The sequence below is a fragment of the Lycorma delicatula genome, chromosome 4 (genome assembly GCF_047948215.1).
Source record: "Lycorma delicatula isolate Av1 chromosome 4, ASM4794821v1, whole genome shotgun sequence".
NCBI lineage: Eukaryota > Metazoa > Arthropoda > Insecta > Hemiptera > Fulgoridae > Lycorma > Lycorma delicatula.
This window is the reverse complement of record NC_134458.1, coordinates 18,469,087-18,487,349: the sequence shown is the minus strand read 5'-3', so window position 1 is coordinate 18,487,349 and position 18,263 is coordinate 18,469,087. Positions and strand designations below refer to the sequence as shown.

The window sequence follows — 18,263 nt, the reverse complement described above, 5'->3', positions numbered from 1 at the left end:
TTTGGCGCAGTATGCCCATTTCCGAACTACTGATACCCAGTCAAGTAATGGAACTCAAACTTTTGATACAATGTTTTCGGACTGGGCCTTAGAAGCAGAAGTCCCTTTTTGTTACAATATCACAATAATAAAATTTTTGTTAATTGAGGGAAACTAAGTTACTAGAGAGAACCTGAAATTAAAGGACCTTAACTTCTTTGATTCAAGAAATTTTTGTAAGTTGTTTCTGAAGAGAATACACATTTTGAAGCATAGTTATAAATCACAATATTTTCTATTTTTTACTATGAATTGTGGAAGAGTATAAGAGTTCACACTCAAAAAAATATGCAGTAATTATCCATTTCAATGGTCAAAGAATCTGGGCCACAGTTAGATAAACCTATAATAGTTTTCTCTCAATCCAACTTTACTATTTATTTTTTATATTTATAATTATTATCTTAAAGAAGTCATGTGCAGGATGGAATTATGGTGAGTGGATAAGGTAATATTATTATTGCATAACATCTTTCATTCGGGATAAAGTAAGCTTTTAAACAGATAAAAAATTGTTTTATCGCATCAGCAGTTTCTGAGAATTCCCTGGATAGAATTCAGTTTATTTTGTGGTACAGATATCTAAGTTTTTATTTTAATTAACTGACATTTAACATCTAATTAAATCGCATTCGTTCACAGGGTGATAAAAACAATGCTCTGATCAATTTTTAAAATATAAATTCTGGTTTATAAACAACAGTATACTTACTTTCTTTGTACTGCAGAACATTGGGATGTTTTTCGTTAATAACAATACATCTGTAGCATTTTTCAGTCCTGTAACAAAAACAAAACACAAAGTGACGTAAGCGTCTCTTTATTATAATAAAAAGCTATAATTAAATCATTATACATAATGGAGGTGGTAAATACACACGGACTAACGCAGTTAATCTTCAAGTTAAGCATTTCCCATCAGATTGAATTCATTTATTGTAAACAAATTTATAATCCTAACTCTGCATATTCTTTAAGTTAATCATACAAAAATCAGATGAGTGTACCTCAGTTTTAGAAGTGTAAGATTAAAAAGCTACCCTTGCGCAGTTCTGCAAAAGAAGACAGACTTCTCGTTATTTTATTTTGTTTCCATATTCCAACTTGCAACACTGTAAGAAACCACACTTCTAACTTAACCTGTTGAAATTTTTTTGACCTTAAATTGAGTGTAACTCAAGAACAAGTCAACCAATCTTCATCAAATTTTCACATCCACAACTTCAGATAAACTACTATTTCAATGAAATTGATCAAGTAGTCTTGGAGGTTTTCGAGCCCTAAAACTTTATACATAGACTTTTAAAAAAACAAATATATATTAATTTTTTTATCAACATTTTTTATTATATGGTGTATATAAATATATTTTATTTTTTACTAAAAACACATAAATACTTTTTATTATAGTCTTACCATATATTTGTCATAGGAATATTTTTTCCTACATGTTTCATCATATTAATATATCAGCAAAAATGATCCACATTATGCTTTATTAGTCTTGCTCACAAAATATATATAACATCACATCGCAATATTACATATTAAATTATATATCTATAAAAAGCAATCAAAATTCCCGTGGTATATGTTCTAAGTTTAGGCCTGAACTGACGAAAATTCTACAAATCTTTATAATTTATTGCCAATCCTATCTTCATCACTCCATCCGCTTCGAACAGTAACATTAAACCTAAATACCATTGACTTGCAAGACAAAGGGTAGGCCTAAAGAGTTCTACGAATCTAAAGGTTTGGGAACCACTGTTCTAAATAATTCTACTAGCTCCATAATAAAAAAAAGAAATGATTAATTCAATTTCTTCTAGACATAATTAAGAAATAGAAATACTGATTACATGTATTGAATATATTTCTGTTGTTTATTGTATACATTTCATATGTAAAAGGGAATCTGACAGGAGGTTAATTTTCTATCTCGGGAAAGAATAAGCATCAATCTTTTTTTTTGTTAGAAATCCAATTCTTTCTACGCTGTGGCAAACATTTAGTCTTAACATACTTCTATATCTTGAATTATGTTTAAATAGTGTAATATTTGTCTTTCCTTAGCGTTTTTACTCTCTATATTTTCTTCTGCAACCAAATTCACTAACCCTGGATGCCTTCATACTTGCCGACCTACTTTAAAGTAAATTTTTCCTCGAACCTCTTTCGTCACCAAGTGGTTTTAAAACTTCCTCAATTTGTATTTTATCAACTTAACTTAACTTTTGAACATTTTCCAGCAATACCACATTTCAAATGTCAAAAATATTGTTTTTCCCCGTATCTTTCCCGTTGTTCATTGGAAATACATTTGTTTTCATTTCCATCACAACTGAATACCAATACAAGTTCCACATAAACATTCGGTGTAGTATTATAAGCAACAAATTTAGGACCATTTATTTTCAGCAAGAATATTTCAGGTACTTTATAAGTAAAGCTTTTGCAGAATAATTTGACACATCTATTAGAAGATGTTTCTCTGATAACAAGAATGGAGATGATTTTCCATTACAATAGGGAAACTCCACACTATTCACTAGCAGTTAAACAACACCTAAAATGCAAATTTTGTAAACAAGTGGGCTGGATATGGACCTATTAACTAGCCTCCAAGGTTACCTGACTTATCACCCCTGACAACTAACTGTGGGGTTACTTTAAATCATTATTATATGAACAAAATTGTAACACACGAGAAGATATGGTTATTTAAATTCCCAGTGCAGTACAACTATTACAAAACAACTCTATTGACGTATGGAAAGCTACCAAAAACATTGTTTGTCAGGCAGAGTGTATCCACTGTGGTGGAGGACATTTTCAGCAGCTTATTTAATTGTTTGTAAGTCAGTTTTATTGTTTGCGCTCCTATTTTTTTCTGAAATATTTAATTCTTTTGTTTTATTATAAGAAAATTTTATTTTGTTTAATATCGAGTTAAAATCAGTCACATTTTAGGTATGATTTGTTTTTAATAAACTTCAAAATTCGTACGTTTTTAAGGACTTTATTTACAACATTTCACTGAAATCAAATTTTCTATAAGTCTTGTTTAAAACTTTTATGTTTATTACCTCTTTAACAATTTTGTTACACCAAACATAAAAGTAACGTGTCTTTCGAATTCAACCTTTCATCTTTTACCCATGACCTCTCAAAACTTAAAAATACAGTACTCGGACCTACTATTTTTTCAATTTTTCAGGTTATATTTCATATAAAAGTACTAAATTTACCTCTTAATTGGGTCCCAAGATTTACTTTATCAAAGGCATAAAAATCAGGCCGAAAACTTTCACTAATGAAGCACATCCGAATCTGTGTTTGTATAAATTTTCTTCTCTATTTCCTACAGTAGAACAATCATAAAAGTTTATTACATTTATCACGAATCACTCTGTGAGTGTATATAATATATCTATACTATTATATAAAGAGGAAGAAGGTTTTCGTTTGTTCAGGGTAAACAAAAAAACTACTTGATTTATTGCAACGAAGTTTTTGCCATGTTTCTTGGCATAAATGAGAAAATATTTTGGATATAGTACATCTCAAAGAATTTCTAAAAATATATATACATGTATAGTAGTGGAGATTTGCTGGTCGAAACACAAACTTTAATGAATTGTAAACTGTGAGTGTCAATCACTGTTTGAGCTGAGTTTAAACTGAATGATGTGAATATCTAAAAACCAATTTCTGTATTTTTTGAAATTCCTAGTTTCAAGGGTTAAATGGATTTTTGAATTTTTTTGAACGCTATTATTTTTTTTAATTTCTCAGTAACAAACGTAGAAATCAACCTGATTTTTGGTGAGTGTAATCTTCACGTCAATAAACCAATTTCTAGATTTTTGAAATTCGACCATGAAAGGGGATGAAGAATGGTAAAAAATTTAAACAATGATTGTAATTATCTCAATCCAGACTATAGTAAACGGGATATTCAGTTGATTTGGGCTTGCACATACTCTTCCGATAAATATTTAAAAACCATTTTTGGGATTTTTAATTCCGATTTTTTAAGGAATGAGAAGGCTGTGGCTCAACCAATACAGCCACTGCCATCATTACTGCATGTGTGACTGGCTACACCTGCCTCCAGTTAAACTAAAAAACATAAAATAAAAAAATTCACGGCTATGGGAGAAGCAAGTAACCATATAGCGAAGGCGAAGCTGCAACGGGGAATTAGTATATATATATATATATATATATATTTATATAGTAACAGGACTGGTATAACGGACCAGGGTAACGGATGCCTTCCAAATAAGAAGAAAGTATCAGAAAATAAAAATGGAAGGAATCCAGAAAGTAAATAAAAGGGAGATCCTTTTCTCAGGCTAACAGGTCCATTTAACAATCTGTTCTTTGTGGTAAATCCTGACCCCCATAGGGAAGGCACCCACCGCACCTCCCTCCATTCTTAGCCTTTGTAGACTTTACTGGTAATCATCTTCAAGACCTCGACATAATTCAGTCCGCCTCGGCCAGGATGCCACCGATGCGAATGCAACGAGTAACATTCCCATCGGTGTACTACTATTTAATGAACACAAAACACATATTACTGAGTCTTAAATAAGACTAAAAGGACTTAACTAACAAAGGAACTGAACTACCTACCCGTAGAAGGTAAAAATGAGTTCAACACTACATAAAACATAAAAACGAGACGAAATATTACACGAAAGACTAACGACACAGTAACATTGAAACAAAACAAAATTTATATAAAAAAACATAATACAAGAGAAATCCAAGCAAAGCTCTAGATCCCCTCAGCGATCCTTTGTTTTGCTAAGCGCATTATAAAACTTTCCACTATTGTCCATTTGGCCTGGCTACTACAGTTTACACAGAGATGCAGCGTCGACCCGATAAGGTCAATCCAACAAATGGTCTCCGTGTGCATTAACTCGTACTTCAACCACTCAAAGAACATGGTAGGTGTCATCCAATTGACCACACTGAAGACAGAATCTACCAGGCCAAATTTCGGCAGTTTGTCCCTAAAAGCACCATGGCTGGAAAGAAATCGCATCACGTATTTATTAGGTGTACCCAAGAGGAATCCCGCAAACCAAAAAACATTTAGAAAGAGATCATGTGTTTAACGTCCACCCTCTCTCATTCCATCTGGCCTGCCACAAGGCATTGCCATGTTGTTCAATCTGTTAATAACAATTTGTTGTCAATAACTACTGCTTATTGATTGGAGCGCAAACACCAAAATGTTTGTTCCAGAGGATCTCAGGTTTGGCCTGTTCGAGAGCTGAGTATAACCTCTAATCTCCTCTGCTGTTGAACTACAAAGTTGATAGCAACTACGGTTTCCTTATTTTCCCTTAATATGTGCACTCTAATTCAAATCAAGAACTACTACGCTAAATAATCGCAATCGTACCCGGGAGGGTGAAAATCACACTCCCGAGCACGACCCCCCTTTCATACCTGAATTATTCTAACCGGGGCTCGATGTCAAGCACCCCTACCTCCAGTCAATTAACTGTCCGGGCGGGCCCTAGCCACCCGAGGTACTACCATTATAATGAACCCGCAATCGCCAGTTCAGAGTATGAGACGAAGTAAGCTAGCCAAATAAACATTATAGAAATATCATTGCGGTAGATACCTCATAAAAGTAATTTTCTACCAGGTCCCTTATAACTACATATGCAGACTTCAGTTAAAGACTGAAGCCAACTCTACTTAAAGTTTGGGTCAATCGTCTATCGATGCAGAAGTGTCCCGGGGAACAGGGTTGACAGTCGAAACAAAATGCCCACAGAATTCATTACCTAACTGTGCCAGAGAAGCGATTTGGCGATCGCATTACGCCAAAAAAGATATGTAGAAATGACCCGCAAAGTTTCTTTCTCATCGGCAATGACAAGCAACCTCTTTTCGTCGCTCTGATATTACGAATTCTCAGGTTCTGCCTCTTTTGTCGAAGGACGACCTGAAACTCGTCCTTCATACTTTCAGTTGTTTTAATAGTAGCCCCCTCCTTTAGGCTGACAAACACAACCTGTGGCTCCTTACGGGACAGACTAGCCTCCCGCCTTTCTTTCAGTACCTCTGCGTACCGTTTATGCTGAGGCAACCCTTGCTGTAGAACCAAGGGAAGAATGGAAACTATTTCCCGCACCTCTCTCACCTCAGGCTTAGTACCCAATTTTTCAGCCTTGAGCCAAGACCTCAACAATGGATTTGAGTTCCCTGATCTTAGGAAAAATCTTGCCCCGCAAGCCTTAGTACTTCTTAGGTTTTCAAAAATTGAATTTAGAAGTCAAACTTCTCTTCAAACGTTCGTACTAATATGATTGGAACTCCAGCCCTTCCATTACCTTCCGAAAACTCCTCGATCATTAATTTATCTTTATTCTTTCCAGCCTGCAAAGAACCAGAAGCACTTGCTCGTGACTCCTCATCCCCAGAAGAGGATAAAGAGTCGTCGAGCCTAACCTCAATCGTTTCCTTAATCTCCTCGAGAGGTTTAGCACGCTTAGACTTACCCATTTTCCCTTCAGTTTGAGACTATTCTGGAATCACAAACACAATAAAAACAGTACGTTAAACACAAAATGCACACTGATGTAAACAAACAACCGGCAATGGCGAAACACCTTAACAAAACAACTATTAATAGAAACACAAGTAAACAAAGACGACAGCATATAAAAAAATAGGTAAACAAAATAGTTGCTAATAAACAAAAACCTCTAATAAATAACAAAATAAATAAATTAAACGAATTATACTGAACTAAATGTTTATAACTTTAATATAACTTAAAAAAAATTAATATTAAACTGTCCACGTTAGCTCAGTTGCAAAAAGGGCAAATAAACTACTACTTATACATGTAGCCCTAGATAAACGTAAAAGCTACCTACAAAACCAAATACGAGGTGTGATCAAAAAATACGGTGAATAATTTTTTATTAAAAAAAGTAATAAAGTTACATAGAATTCGATTTATTCTCCATCAAAGTACTGTCCTTGGCAAGCAATGCACTTATCCCAACGTTGACTCCATTACTGGAGGCATTTCTGGAAGGCGTCTTTCGGAAGGGCTTTCAGCTGCTCGGTCGTGGCCCTCTCAATGTCAGCAATGGTGTCAAAACGTTTTCCTTTAAGCACAGTTTTCATTTTTGGGAAGAGCCAAAAGTCGCATGGTGCTAAATCCGGTGAGTATGGCGGATGTGGACGGACAGGAACCCTCTTTTCGCCAAAAAAACTCGCGAATGAGAAGCGAGGTGTAACACGGCGCGTTGTCGTGGTGAAGAAGGAAGCCATTGGTCCATTTTTCTGGTCGCTTTCTTCGTACGTCGTTTCGCAAACGTTGCAGTACAACCTTATAAACTTTAGAGTTTACAGTTGTTCCCCTTGGAACGAACTCTGATCGCACTATGCCCTTACTATCGAAAAAAAACAACGAGGATGACCTTGATGTTGGATTTTTACTGACGTGCCTTTTTAGGGCGAGGGGTTGAACTGGTTTTCCATTGTGAACTCTGCATTTTGGTCTCAGGATCATAGCCATAGACCTAAATTTCATCTCCAGTTACAATTTTGGCCATGAAGTCCGGATCTGCATGAAGACGACCCTTCATCTCCGTGCAAATTGACACACGATTTTCCTTCTGTTCATCACTCAAAAGTCTGGGAACAAATTTTGCACTCACTCGTCTCATTTGCAATTCATTAGTTAAAATGCTTTGAACGTATCCGTACGAGATGTTAAGGTCTTCCAATAGCTCTCGAAAGTCTTCAAAGTTACCAAATTATCGCCGTACACCGATTCTAACATTTCGTGAGCTTCTTTGGCACTCTTTTTGCAACATTAAACTTAATGTTAATGCGTTGTTCAAAATCCATGTTGCGCGACAAACACGATAAACACAACCTCACCCTAGCGGCTCTGGCAGCTGACTGGAAAGCTCAAACGTGTTACAACTTGTCCCTGCCTGTCTCAGTTGATCACGCTCTTGAACAAATTACACCATATGGATGTAGCGTCGGCAGTTGCCGCTATAGAAATTCATTCACCGTATTTTTTGATCACACCTCGTATTCACAAATAAATAATATTTATACATACTAATCACTTAAAAACTGTACAGAAACAATACCCGATCCCGTAAAAATGTATCATGTCAAGATAATTTTTAAAAACAAACAAAGAAAACCGAATTGTAAATAAATTTTTCAACACATACACAAACTCAAGCACCGTAGTTAGCGTTGACTGTTAGACAATGGCGCCCTCAACAGCTGTTCGACGAGAAGGGTTACCGGACCGAGATAGGAATTTATGGAAAAATGTAAGTGCGCGGACGATGAATATATTACGCTACAACAGCTAAGGAATGAGGCGAGTACTAGTTCTGCAAGTCAGAGGATAAAAATACGGCCATGACCAGCGCGAACAGTAGTAGTAGTAGTAGTTGTAGTAGTAGTTAAGCGAAATGTTTCTGTGAGGCCCTGTTCGGCGTAGTCGCGATAACAGTGAATAGTTCTGTTAGTAGATCTTCGAGGACGTGTTCAACGCGATTGTACAGTGACGGAACGCTGAGCATGCCCGACCAGATCGTACTAGGTAATAAAAGACGATTTAGCAAGGTGATTCGAAAGATAGATACATCCAGCCCGCCTCCTCCAGGACTGGTACTGTCTCCCAACACGGCTGACGATGAAATAAGGGGAGTGAAGCGAAAGCATGCGGCTAAAAGCTTTATTCCTTACGACGCCCGTTGCCAGGAGAAAAAGGCTTAAGAGTCTGAGCCAACCTATATAAGTATTTAACTTCAACGCTTATCTGATTGTATACTACCATGTACTTTGCTAATAACAAAAAATAAGTATTTAAACTGTAGCGCCGATCCTGATGTATTTAGTTTTAGATACTAGGATATTTAATTTTAGTTTTGAAAAGCCAATAAATCCATTCGTAAAAAAAACGAAAATCGTTTACATTTCTAAATATAATTATACTTTCTCTTCTACTTGATAAGATTATCAGCGGTATATATGATAGCATGGCCTGGGTGGAATCAATCATTCCATTATTGAGAACAGTAAAGCGATAATCGTGTTCTTATTAGCTACTGCGACCGCCGACGACGTGTTCGAATCCGATCAGTTTCTGTAAGACTACAGGGTTCTGAAAATTGATAACGCGATTCTGACGGATGAAAAACGAAAAGAAGGGGATATGCGGCTGTTTCAAGAATTTTACCAGTTACCGGTAGATGAAGAGAAGAACGAGACCGATGCCTTCATGCGCGCGCTTAAGCGCAGCGTGTCAGACCCGATGACATACGCCATGGTCCGGATCGAGGAGAAAACGACATCTCCACACAGATGTGGCACTACAGATGATGTGGACTCCTCTGAAAAGATGGAAGTGGCAAAAAAGCGTTCTGGGAGTGGGCGAAGTACACGCAAGATTACTTACTGCGAGTACGACATATCATTACCGACAAGTACGGCATTCACACCTGCGCCAAAAATGAAAAAGAACGGTCTTCGAGCAGGTTAGACAGACCGGGAGGCGTCTTGGACTCTGAATTCTTCCCCAACCTTGCCAACATCCCCATAAACGATGAGGAGACATCGAGGTACAACCTCAATGGTAAAGTGGCGAAAGGTGAGCCAGCCTGCTGATCGCGTTAGTGCATGAGATCGAACACGGCTTAGGCACCACCACTCCTCTAAATAGAATTTACTCATGTACGCCTGGGCGGACGCTCGAACAAAGCCAACACGATGTGCTGGCTGTATAGGCTCTTTACGGTAGCCACGTACTATCCACCAACACGGTCTGACTCATCCAGACGACACCGTCCACACCTACTGCCATTCTATCATTACCGATGTATGCGCGGGTAAAAGAAAGCGGCCGTAAAATCTACTACCTATTGGTCAACGGGAAACTTTATGCTGTGAATAGTAAACGGTTGTGGATAATAGACATCGCAGACGATGATAAACACGACACCAAGAGCTACTGTAGACCGTTGGAGATCACCGACCAGTTGAAGTTAATCCGCAGCATGTTAGGGAAAGTGGACGCGATATATTAGCGACCAAACGGCGACATAGTGGTATTTGAAGACCACAGGTTCTACATGTTCTAACTTCACACCCAACAGTTAACTGGAGGATACCCGAAGAATGCATGTTCCCACTTCAATATCGCTCGACAATGTAAGATCAATGAGTTCGTGAGAACTTACACCGGGAAAACGTATAATTTACGACGACTACGTGTTGTGAACGAATAAGGAATAGACGAATGTTCTTTCGCTACAGCTAAAAAGAACCTTATAATCAATTTCTATCTTGGAATACCAAAAAAATAAATAAATTGGATAATCCGTTTCAATAAGTAAACCGTAAAAAATCTGATTACGTAATCAAAAAAAATGCATGTCATCAAAAAAATGATGCCATAAATAAATCAGGAACAAATGTCAAAAAATTCAAAGAGAAAAATCAAGTTTGCCTCAGAATTGCCTTTTTATTCTACTACACGAGTGTTTTTTATCATGATGCGATGAAAATTGTATTTTAAGCTAGGATTTTGAAAATCCCTACTCTTTAGATTTACTTCCATCTTTGTTTTGTATTTGAGATAACAATCTTGTCTGTACACCTGTTAAGAAAAAAAACGTCACGCTTTATGGTCCACAATACTAAATGCTGTTTATAAAACTTTAAACAAAATACAACTTTCAGTATCATTATCGCAAAGAAGTAATAGTACTACCGCCGGTAATATCTTTGATGTTTACCACAATCGTTCTCGTTACAGAAAGTATTTTTCTTATTCTTATCTTTTGGCATCGTTATGCCAAAAAAAAACAATCGGTGATGACCGTCTATACTATTATTACCAATTATGACAGTAACATTATTCTGTTGCGTGTACGTTTACACGTATACTTTTAAAGCAAATACAAATTCAAATTATTTTCATTTATTACTAAATTTCACTACTTGAGATACCAGAATAAATACAAACGCATATCCATATTTAAAATTGAGGTTCTCAAATTGGGGGGGCACAAAAGTTGTAGGGAGCGCGAGAAAGTTTGAAAAATCAATATTGGGTTAGTAAACAGTTCAGAAATTTTTAAAATAAAATCTGTTAACTATAAATGTATTGAATTTAAGGCACAAATCTATAAGTGTTTTCAATATTGATCAAAAAGAAGCGTTTTGTACAACCTAAACATTTTTAATAAGCATCTACATTTATTTCATTTTAAAAAAAGACTTTTGTTGAATATAATATAGTTCTTCCGAAATGTACGAATATTTAGCGAGATTAATAGGATAATTATTACGGTGGCAACACTGATTCACTTTATAATAAGTGTCCAGCATCAAACCACGTTTACAATGTTGAGGTTGTTTGCTACCTCGTGCAAAATTAATTAAGTATTCCGTTTGGTAGTAAGGTTTGGTTTGCTCTGTGTTTACTTTTTTTATAATAATACGTTTAAGAATGAAGAGATTTTTGATAAATGAGTAGTATAGAAATGGCGACTTCTTTTCGATGAGCTGGAGAAATACCATTTACATATTCTCCATAAATGGGTGAGTGTCGGATCGGCACAGATTCGGCTAAATGTTGTTAAGTACCTGGGTGCCCGCACCCTACCGACTAAAACTCCTATCTTACTGATCCTTCCCTTCCTGGGACCGCTCATGGAGAGCATTACGTCTGGTAAGCGGATGTGTCATGCCATCACGCACCGAAATGCAGCCGAGGGCTCGGGGGCCCATAACGCTGACTCGCAAGCCTATCCACCCCGACGCCCTTCGAAGTCTCATTTCCTGAATGAATGAACGGGACTCTTCATAAATTTCTAGCTTATCCATCACCTTCATAACATAGTTCCTAACTCCTGTTAGCTTAATGCTAACAGGAGTTAGCATTAAGCGTTGTGTGTTTTCTGGAAGGAACATATCTTCCAAGCCTAGCATGTTTAACATCTCCCTGCGTTCTTCACCAAAGAGCGGGCAAGAGAAATGAATGTGGGCAGCAGTCTCTTCCTCATCGCAGTCAGGGCAGCAAACCGTGTGGATTGCTGCCAGGCCGTATTTATCTAGATAAGCCCTGAAACGCCCATGTTCCGCCAGGAACTTTGTTAAGCTGTATCTCAGCCATGGATTACACCAACTCCCGATGTCGCTAATAAGGCGATGGGTCCACCGACCTTTAGTGGCTCGGTCCCATCATTCCTGGCAAATCTGTATTAATTTTTCTGTTACCTGAGATGTTATGCGTTCTTGTCTCTTATTAACAGGAACTGCCCCAGAGCCTCTTGTTCTGCAAAATAACCAAATCTATCGGTATTGCACCCGCCAGGACTTCAGTTGCTTCCTTAGAGACTGTTCTATACCGTGCTATGATTCACAGGCAACATCGTCTAAAAACAGACTCTATTCTTCCGTAATATATTACAAATCTCGATACATCAGCTCAAAGATCCACCCGATACAGCATTGTAGCATACGTCCCTCTCACTTATAATTTCCTCCAATGTAAAGTCGGTCCACAGTATTAAATAATGGAGCAGGAGGTCGGCTAGTAATATCGCAGTTTTCTCAGCTTTATTAGCTGCTTCTACTGCACGTGTGCTAAATCATAATCTGGTATCTATCCAAGTGCTGAGGTGCGTTATTGCCGGCCTCGACACTATTCTCCAATCCTATAATGTTACTTTAAGGATCGGTCTCTTCTTAGCCGCGGAGATCGCTACCACCTCTGTCTTATCTAAAATTAGTATAAGTCCCAACCCCGCCATCCAATCTTTTATTCGCCTCTACGACGGGAGGCGAATAGTGAGACGTCTTCCTCCCGACTAGGGAGGAAGACGTCCCACTGACGTTATCCCTCCTCCCCGCTAACGGCTCCATCACCCACTGACATTACAAAAAAACTACACAAAAGATCTAACCTAACCTAAAACAAAAAAGTATGTATAAAAAATGAAAAAAAAAAAATAAATACGAAAATAGAAAATGAAAAAAAAGTAAAATATGAAAATTATAGAAAAAAACAATAAACCCACCAGGTTGGTCAAGTGGTTAACGCGTCTTCCCAAATCAGCTGATTTGGAAGTCAAGAGTTCCAGCGTTCAAGTCCTAGTAAAGCCAGTTATTTTTACACGGATTTGAATACTAGATCGTGGATACCGGTGTTCTTTGGTGGTTGGGTTTCAATTAACTACACATCTCAGGAATGGTCGAACTGAGAATGTACAAGAATACACTTCATTTACACTCATACATATCATCCTCATTCATCCTCTGAAGAATTATCTAAACGGTAGTTACCGTAGGCTAAACAAGAAAAAGAAAGAGAAAAAATATATAAAAATAATAATTCAAGTTCATAGTAAAAAAGAGTGCGCGCGCAGCTATTTTTAAAAGGTGCTTCGTGTCGGGCGATACACGTGTTAGCCCCCGGGCTTGAAATCGATCTTATTGGCTGTAGTTATCTGGTGACGATGCAGTTGCATTACATTTTTTTATTTAGTCGAGTGGAAGATTATTTACTGTGAGGTAGTGTTTCGTTTCGCTCCGCAATTTTTTACCGTCTTACATAGGTTTTTTGGCTGTTTTTTGTTTTTTGTAATCGAAATTTCTGGTGGAAAGTATAGCAGACATTTCTATAAAATTGAATGAGGATTGGATAACGGACCGACCAGGTATTTACATTTTTTCAAAAGTGGTATTGTACTCCATAAGAGTAATGTTATTTTAGTTCTATGTAACCTGTTGTGTAGTGAAATTTATTTTAAGTTAAACAACAGGATTGAACCAAATAGTGACGTCAGAGCCAAATTAGTAAATAATAACTTACAAGATTTCTACGCCTTATAGGTGAGCTGACAGAAAAATGTCTAATTCTTAGTGTTAGCTAATTGCGAGGGGGAACTTTACAGCCTGCATCTTTACAACCCTTTCCAATTTACCTCTCCCCTTCCGGATCTGTACGGATCCAGTCCTTCTTAAATTTTGCCTCCTCCCAATAACTTCTTCTCCAAAGCCGACCGCGGATTTGGATAACGACATTTTACCTCTTCCACACTAACCACGATGTTATTCCCCCCTCACCCCCTTCTAAAACATACCTTGTGGGGTACGGTTTGACTTCGAACGGGACGGGCATTCCAAACCAATGCGAATTTTATTTCTTGGTTGAGCCTGAATGGAGGAAAATTCAAAAAAGGGGCGGAAGCCATGAAGGAGACCAGAACAGAACTAAGTGCTGTTATGCAAGTAGAGCTTTGCAGCCGGATACGAATATATCGATACCGGCTTTGACTTCTGAATTGAAGAGGGAGGGATTGCATCCGATGGCTCAGAGAAATGGAAAAAAGCATAAGAAGTCAGCTAAGAGGGTTAGACAGTATCATCGGTCTTCCACAGAAGAGGAAAAATTATCGAAGAAACTGAAGGCGTTTGTTGAAAAATTAGAGCGTTTATCTGAGAACCTTCATAAAAATGTTGATAAAAATGTAAAGCGTACGAAAAAGAAGATAAGAGGAGACTTGTCCGTGATAGTGAAATACCTGAGGAAGATGAAGGATAGATCAACTCATGCGACTGATAAAGCTTAAAGAGAGTGCAACACAGACTAAGGTTGATACTGGGCAATTGTTGTTGGTTAACTGGCATTTTTCCCGCCACTACCCCATTCGGTCGCCCTAGAGCATAGAACAAATGTCAGTGCCAAGAAACGGCTACTGTGCCTCTAAAAACGGTTTAGCGACCCCATTCCTAAAAGCTCCTAGTGAGCTACCTATCAGCGCCAGAGGATTAAGCAGGGTGCTATTCACCACCCACTTACGTGTCCCAGCCCCACATTTGTCAAAACTAAAACTAGATCGGGGAGGCGCACCCCTTGTTACTAATAAAACAAACAGTTATAAAATAAAAAGACAGCAATTTTGGCTGTCACGCCTCGGTCGCTGAATGCCAGCTAGTACCTGTCCACCACTTAAAGCGCTTGGAGCTTATATCTGGCTGGTAGCCAGCCATTATCTCAAGAAAGGCTTCCCACAGCGGCACCATAGAAATCAGTATAACATAAATTAATTATCCCTTAAAACTAGCGATGACCGTTGCACATCGCAACCTCATCGAGGAACTCCCACACGGCCCGACAATGCGGCTTTCGCCACATTGAGCGGCCAAGTTTCCTGCTGACCTCTAAGTTTCAGGGTGGCTCGAGGTCTGGCCCCCTCAAGAGCGGGGCAGTTGAGCATCATATGCTCATTCTACTGGACCTCCCGGCAGACACAGACAACTGATCAGCTGCTAGGCGGAACCGAAACAGATATTGCTTCAAATTTACATGGTTGGTGAGCACCTGGGCACCCGCTGGGCTTGAAAATGAACTCGAGGCATACCATCCCCCCAAATCCTGTATAAAACTATTCAAGGATCTTCCCTTAGTCGTGGTGTGCCATTCAAGCTGCCATGCCTCCATCACGAGGCTCCATAGCCTCTTCCACAGACGGGAGATGGGCAACTGGACGAAATTTAGCTCCGGTGCATCGTGATCACCGTTCCCCTCCGGTTCTGGCCCGGCTCGAAACCGCATCCCAAATGTCTCGGCCTCTCAACCTCTTCGCAACTTTTACATGGCTGCCCGAACTTTCACTACTAAATCGATTGGGAGAGCCTTTCCCAATATGGCAATAGCCTCGTAGGAGGTTGTTTTAAAAACGCCAGTGCATACTGTTAAGGCTCTGCGCTGGGCACCCTTAAATTTTGAAGCAGTGCTCTATTTCTATTCAATCTGTGCGCCGAAATTGGCGCCGCGTATGCGATCATACTCTCGAAGACGCCTCGGTACACCAAGTACATTTGACGCCCCGATAATCCGTAGTCCTTTCGAGCAATCCTTCTAAGTTTGTGCATCACTGCGACAGCGTTCGCGCCGAAACTTGCTTAATGCGGTTACTAAAAAGCAACTTTTCATCTATAACTGCGAGCAGTTATATTTCTGTCGGGGGGAACTTTAAACATTTTTTAAATTAATATTAACTAGTTATTAATTATTAATTAGTAATAATTAAATATTACCTAATAATGAATAATTATTATAATTAATCGGTCGAGGTGGGCGTGGAGAAACAAATCGCGAGCGAGAGCAATAGAAAAATTATAATTTCCCTAATACTATAATTTCAGTATCTTTAATATGAATTATTAATATTTATTCGATTATGGTTCTGCAGGAAGAAAAGCTCATGTTGGAATACAGACATTACCGGATTCTATTAAAAAATTTCTGTAAACTGAAGAACATTTAGATAACGCACTTGAATCAGTAAAACAACATAACACAGAATCTGACTGTGAAACCTCATCGGCAGAAGATACAGTGGATAATGTAAACGAACATTCCTTGAAGAATAAAAATCAAGAAGTTCCAGGAGCATCATCAAAAGGGCAAGCTTCCGAATCTTCATCTGTGTCAGATGAGAATTTGAACGTGAGTACACAAAAAAAACCGTGGATTATTTTAACCGACTTTTACATATTTTTTTAAATTTTATTTGCAGAAAACAATTAACCAGTTTCTTTTTTTTTAATGTATGGTGTGCTGCATTTGTCAAAAGGAGAGCTCTGGAGCACACACTTGTACAAAATGTGGGCAAAATGTTCATATCATCTGATCCGATGGCACACTCACTTCAGATGAGGGATACGGAAGTGAAGTCATTTGCATTCGATGTGCAAAAAAGTACAAATAAATATAAAAAAGGAAAGAGCTATCGATGGACTTGAAACTCAGGCTGCTGTGATGAAGCAAACATCTCAAAATAAATTTCCTACAGTTGAGGTTGGAAAAACCGTCACTATTCCTATCCCGAGTGACGACAGGGGTAAAGGATATCTCTAAACGTCCTCGGTGTAGTTTTAGAGAAAACAGAAGAAGGTTTTTATAAGCTGAGTACCGAACGAGGAACTATCAACAAACTTTTCGCAAGGAACCAATTCCAGGAATGCAAAGGGACCATCATTAATATTAGCGATGTGCCTGATATTGAATTATCATTAAGAGAAACAAGTACCAAGAATTCAATGTTCGGAGGTCAGGGATTCATAAAATGTAATTGCAATAAAAGATGCGATTCTAAAATGTGCAAATGCAACAGATTAAACGTTTTGTGCAACTCAAAATGTCATAAAGCGACTACTTGTAACAATAAGTAGAGTTCAGCGTCCTAACTATTGATAGTTTGCCTTTCAGTTAATATCCAAAATTAGTTTGTTATTACTTAAAAATGTAAGTCAATTGTATTAACACAGAAACAAAATTTTCGTCGAATAAATGAGATACTAACAATTTTTTACATTTATTCTTTTCATCTTATACCAGGAGATCCATGAAATAAAAAATACATTATCGATTCAACAATAAAACATGTGAAATTAAGACAAAAAAACACATTGTCAGTTAAGTATTGTCTGATGAGTTTTCAACTGACTGGTCGATTTGGTCGTTCCTAGGATTGCCTAAAAGCATTTTAGCCAAAGGCCGAAAGAGAAAGTCTGTTTTCAGCTTTGAATACGAAGCTTAGTCAATCTGCAGGTTTGACTAGTCAAACCTAGGAATGACTGTAAATCGGCCTTTGACTGTAACATATATATATATATATATATATATATATATATATATATAAACCGCAACTTTTTAACTCTTTGTATTACTTTTAAATTATTTCAAATCACAATGAATAATTTTCTTTAAAAAGTTACTGTATTATTTTCACTTATATTGCAGCGAATTATTATTTTCATTTTACATTTTAACGAATAACGTCAAAAACCAGAGGTGTTTATTGTATTTCATTTATGTACATATAAAATAAGTAATATTTTATAAATTAATATGAAAACTTCGCGATGGACAACAAACATACCTAAATCGATGAAACACTAATCGAAACCGAAATATACATAATTAGTTCCTAGACCAGAAAAATTTATAATCAAAGAACATAAATTGAAAATGAAAGATTTTTAAAAATTATTATATAAAAGAATCGGCAAAGACGCGTAGCTAAACTTTCAATAAAATCATAATCTAGAAATGTTTCAACTTCTCTACTGTACATTTTGACTTGATGTTTTTATGTTATTACAGGATTTTGGGTTTAGTAACC

The 18,263-nt window shown here is 37.4% G+C and overlaps 1 protein-coding gene across 1 annotated transcript in view; it reads right to left on the bottom strand.

Moving 5' to 3' along the window:
• The window catches only part of LOC142323154 (uncharacterized), a 178,121-nt gene that overhangs the window by 70,689 nt on the left and 89,169 nt on the right, over positions 1 to 18,263 (bottom strand). Inside the window, exon 4 of the mRNA XM_075362429.1 lies at positions 752 to 819. Within this exon, the coding sequence (XP_075218544.1) occupies positions 752 to 819 (68 nt within the window). The remainder of the gene's footprint in view (positions 1 to 751; positions 820 to 18,263) is intronic.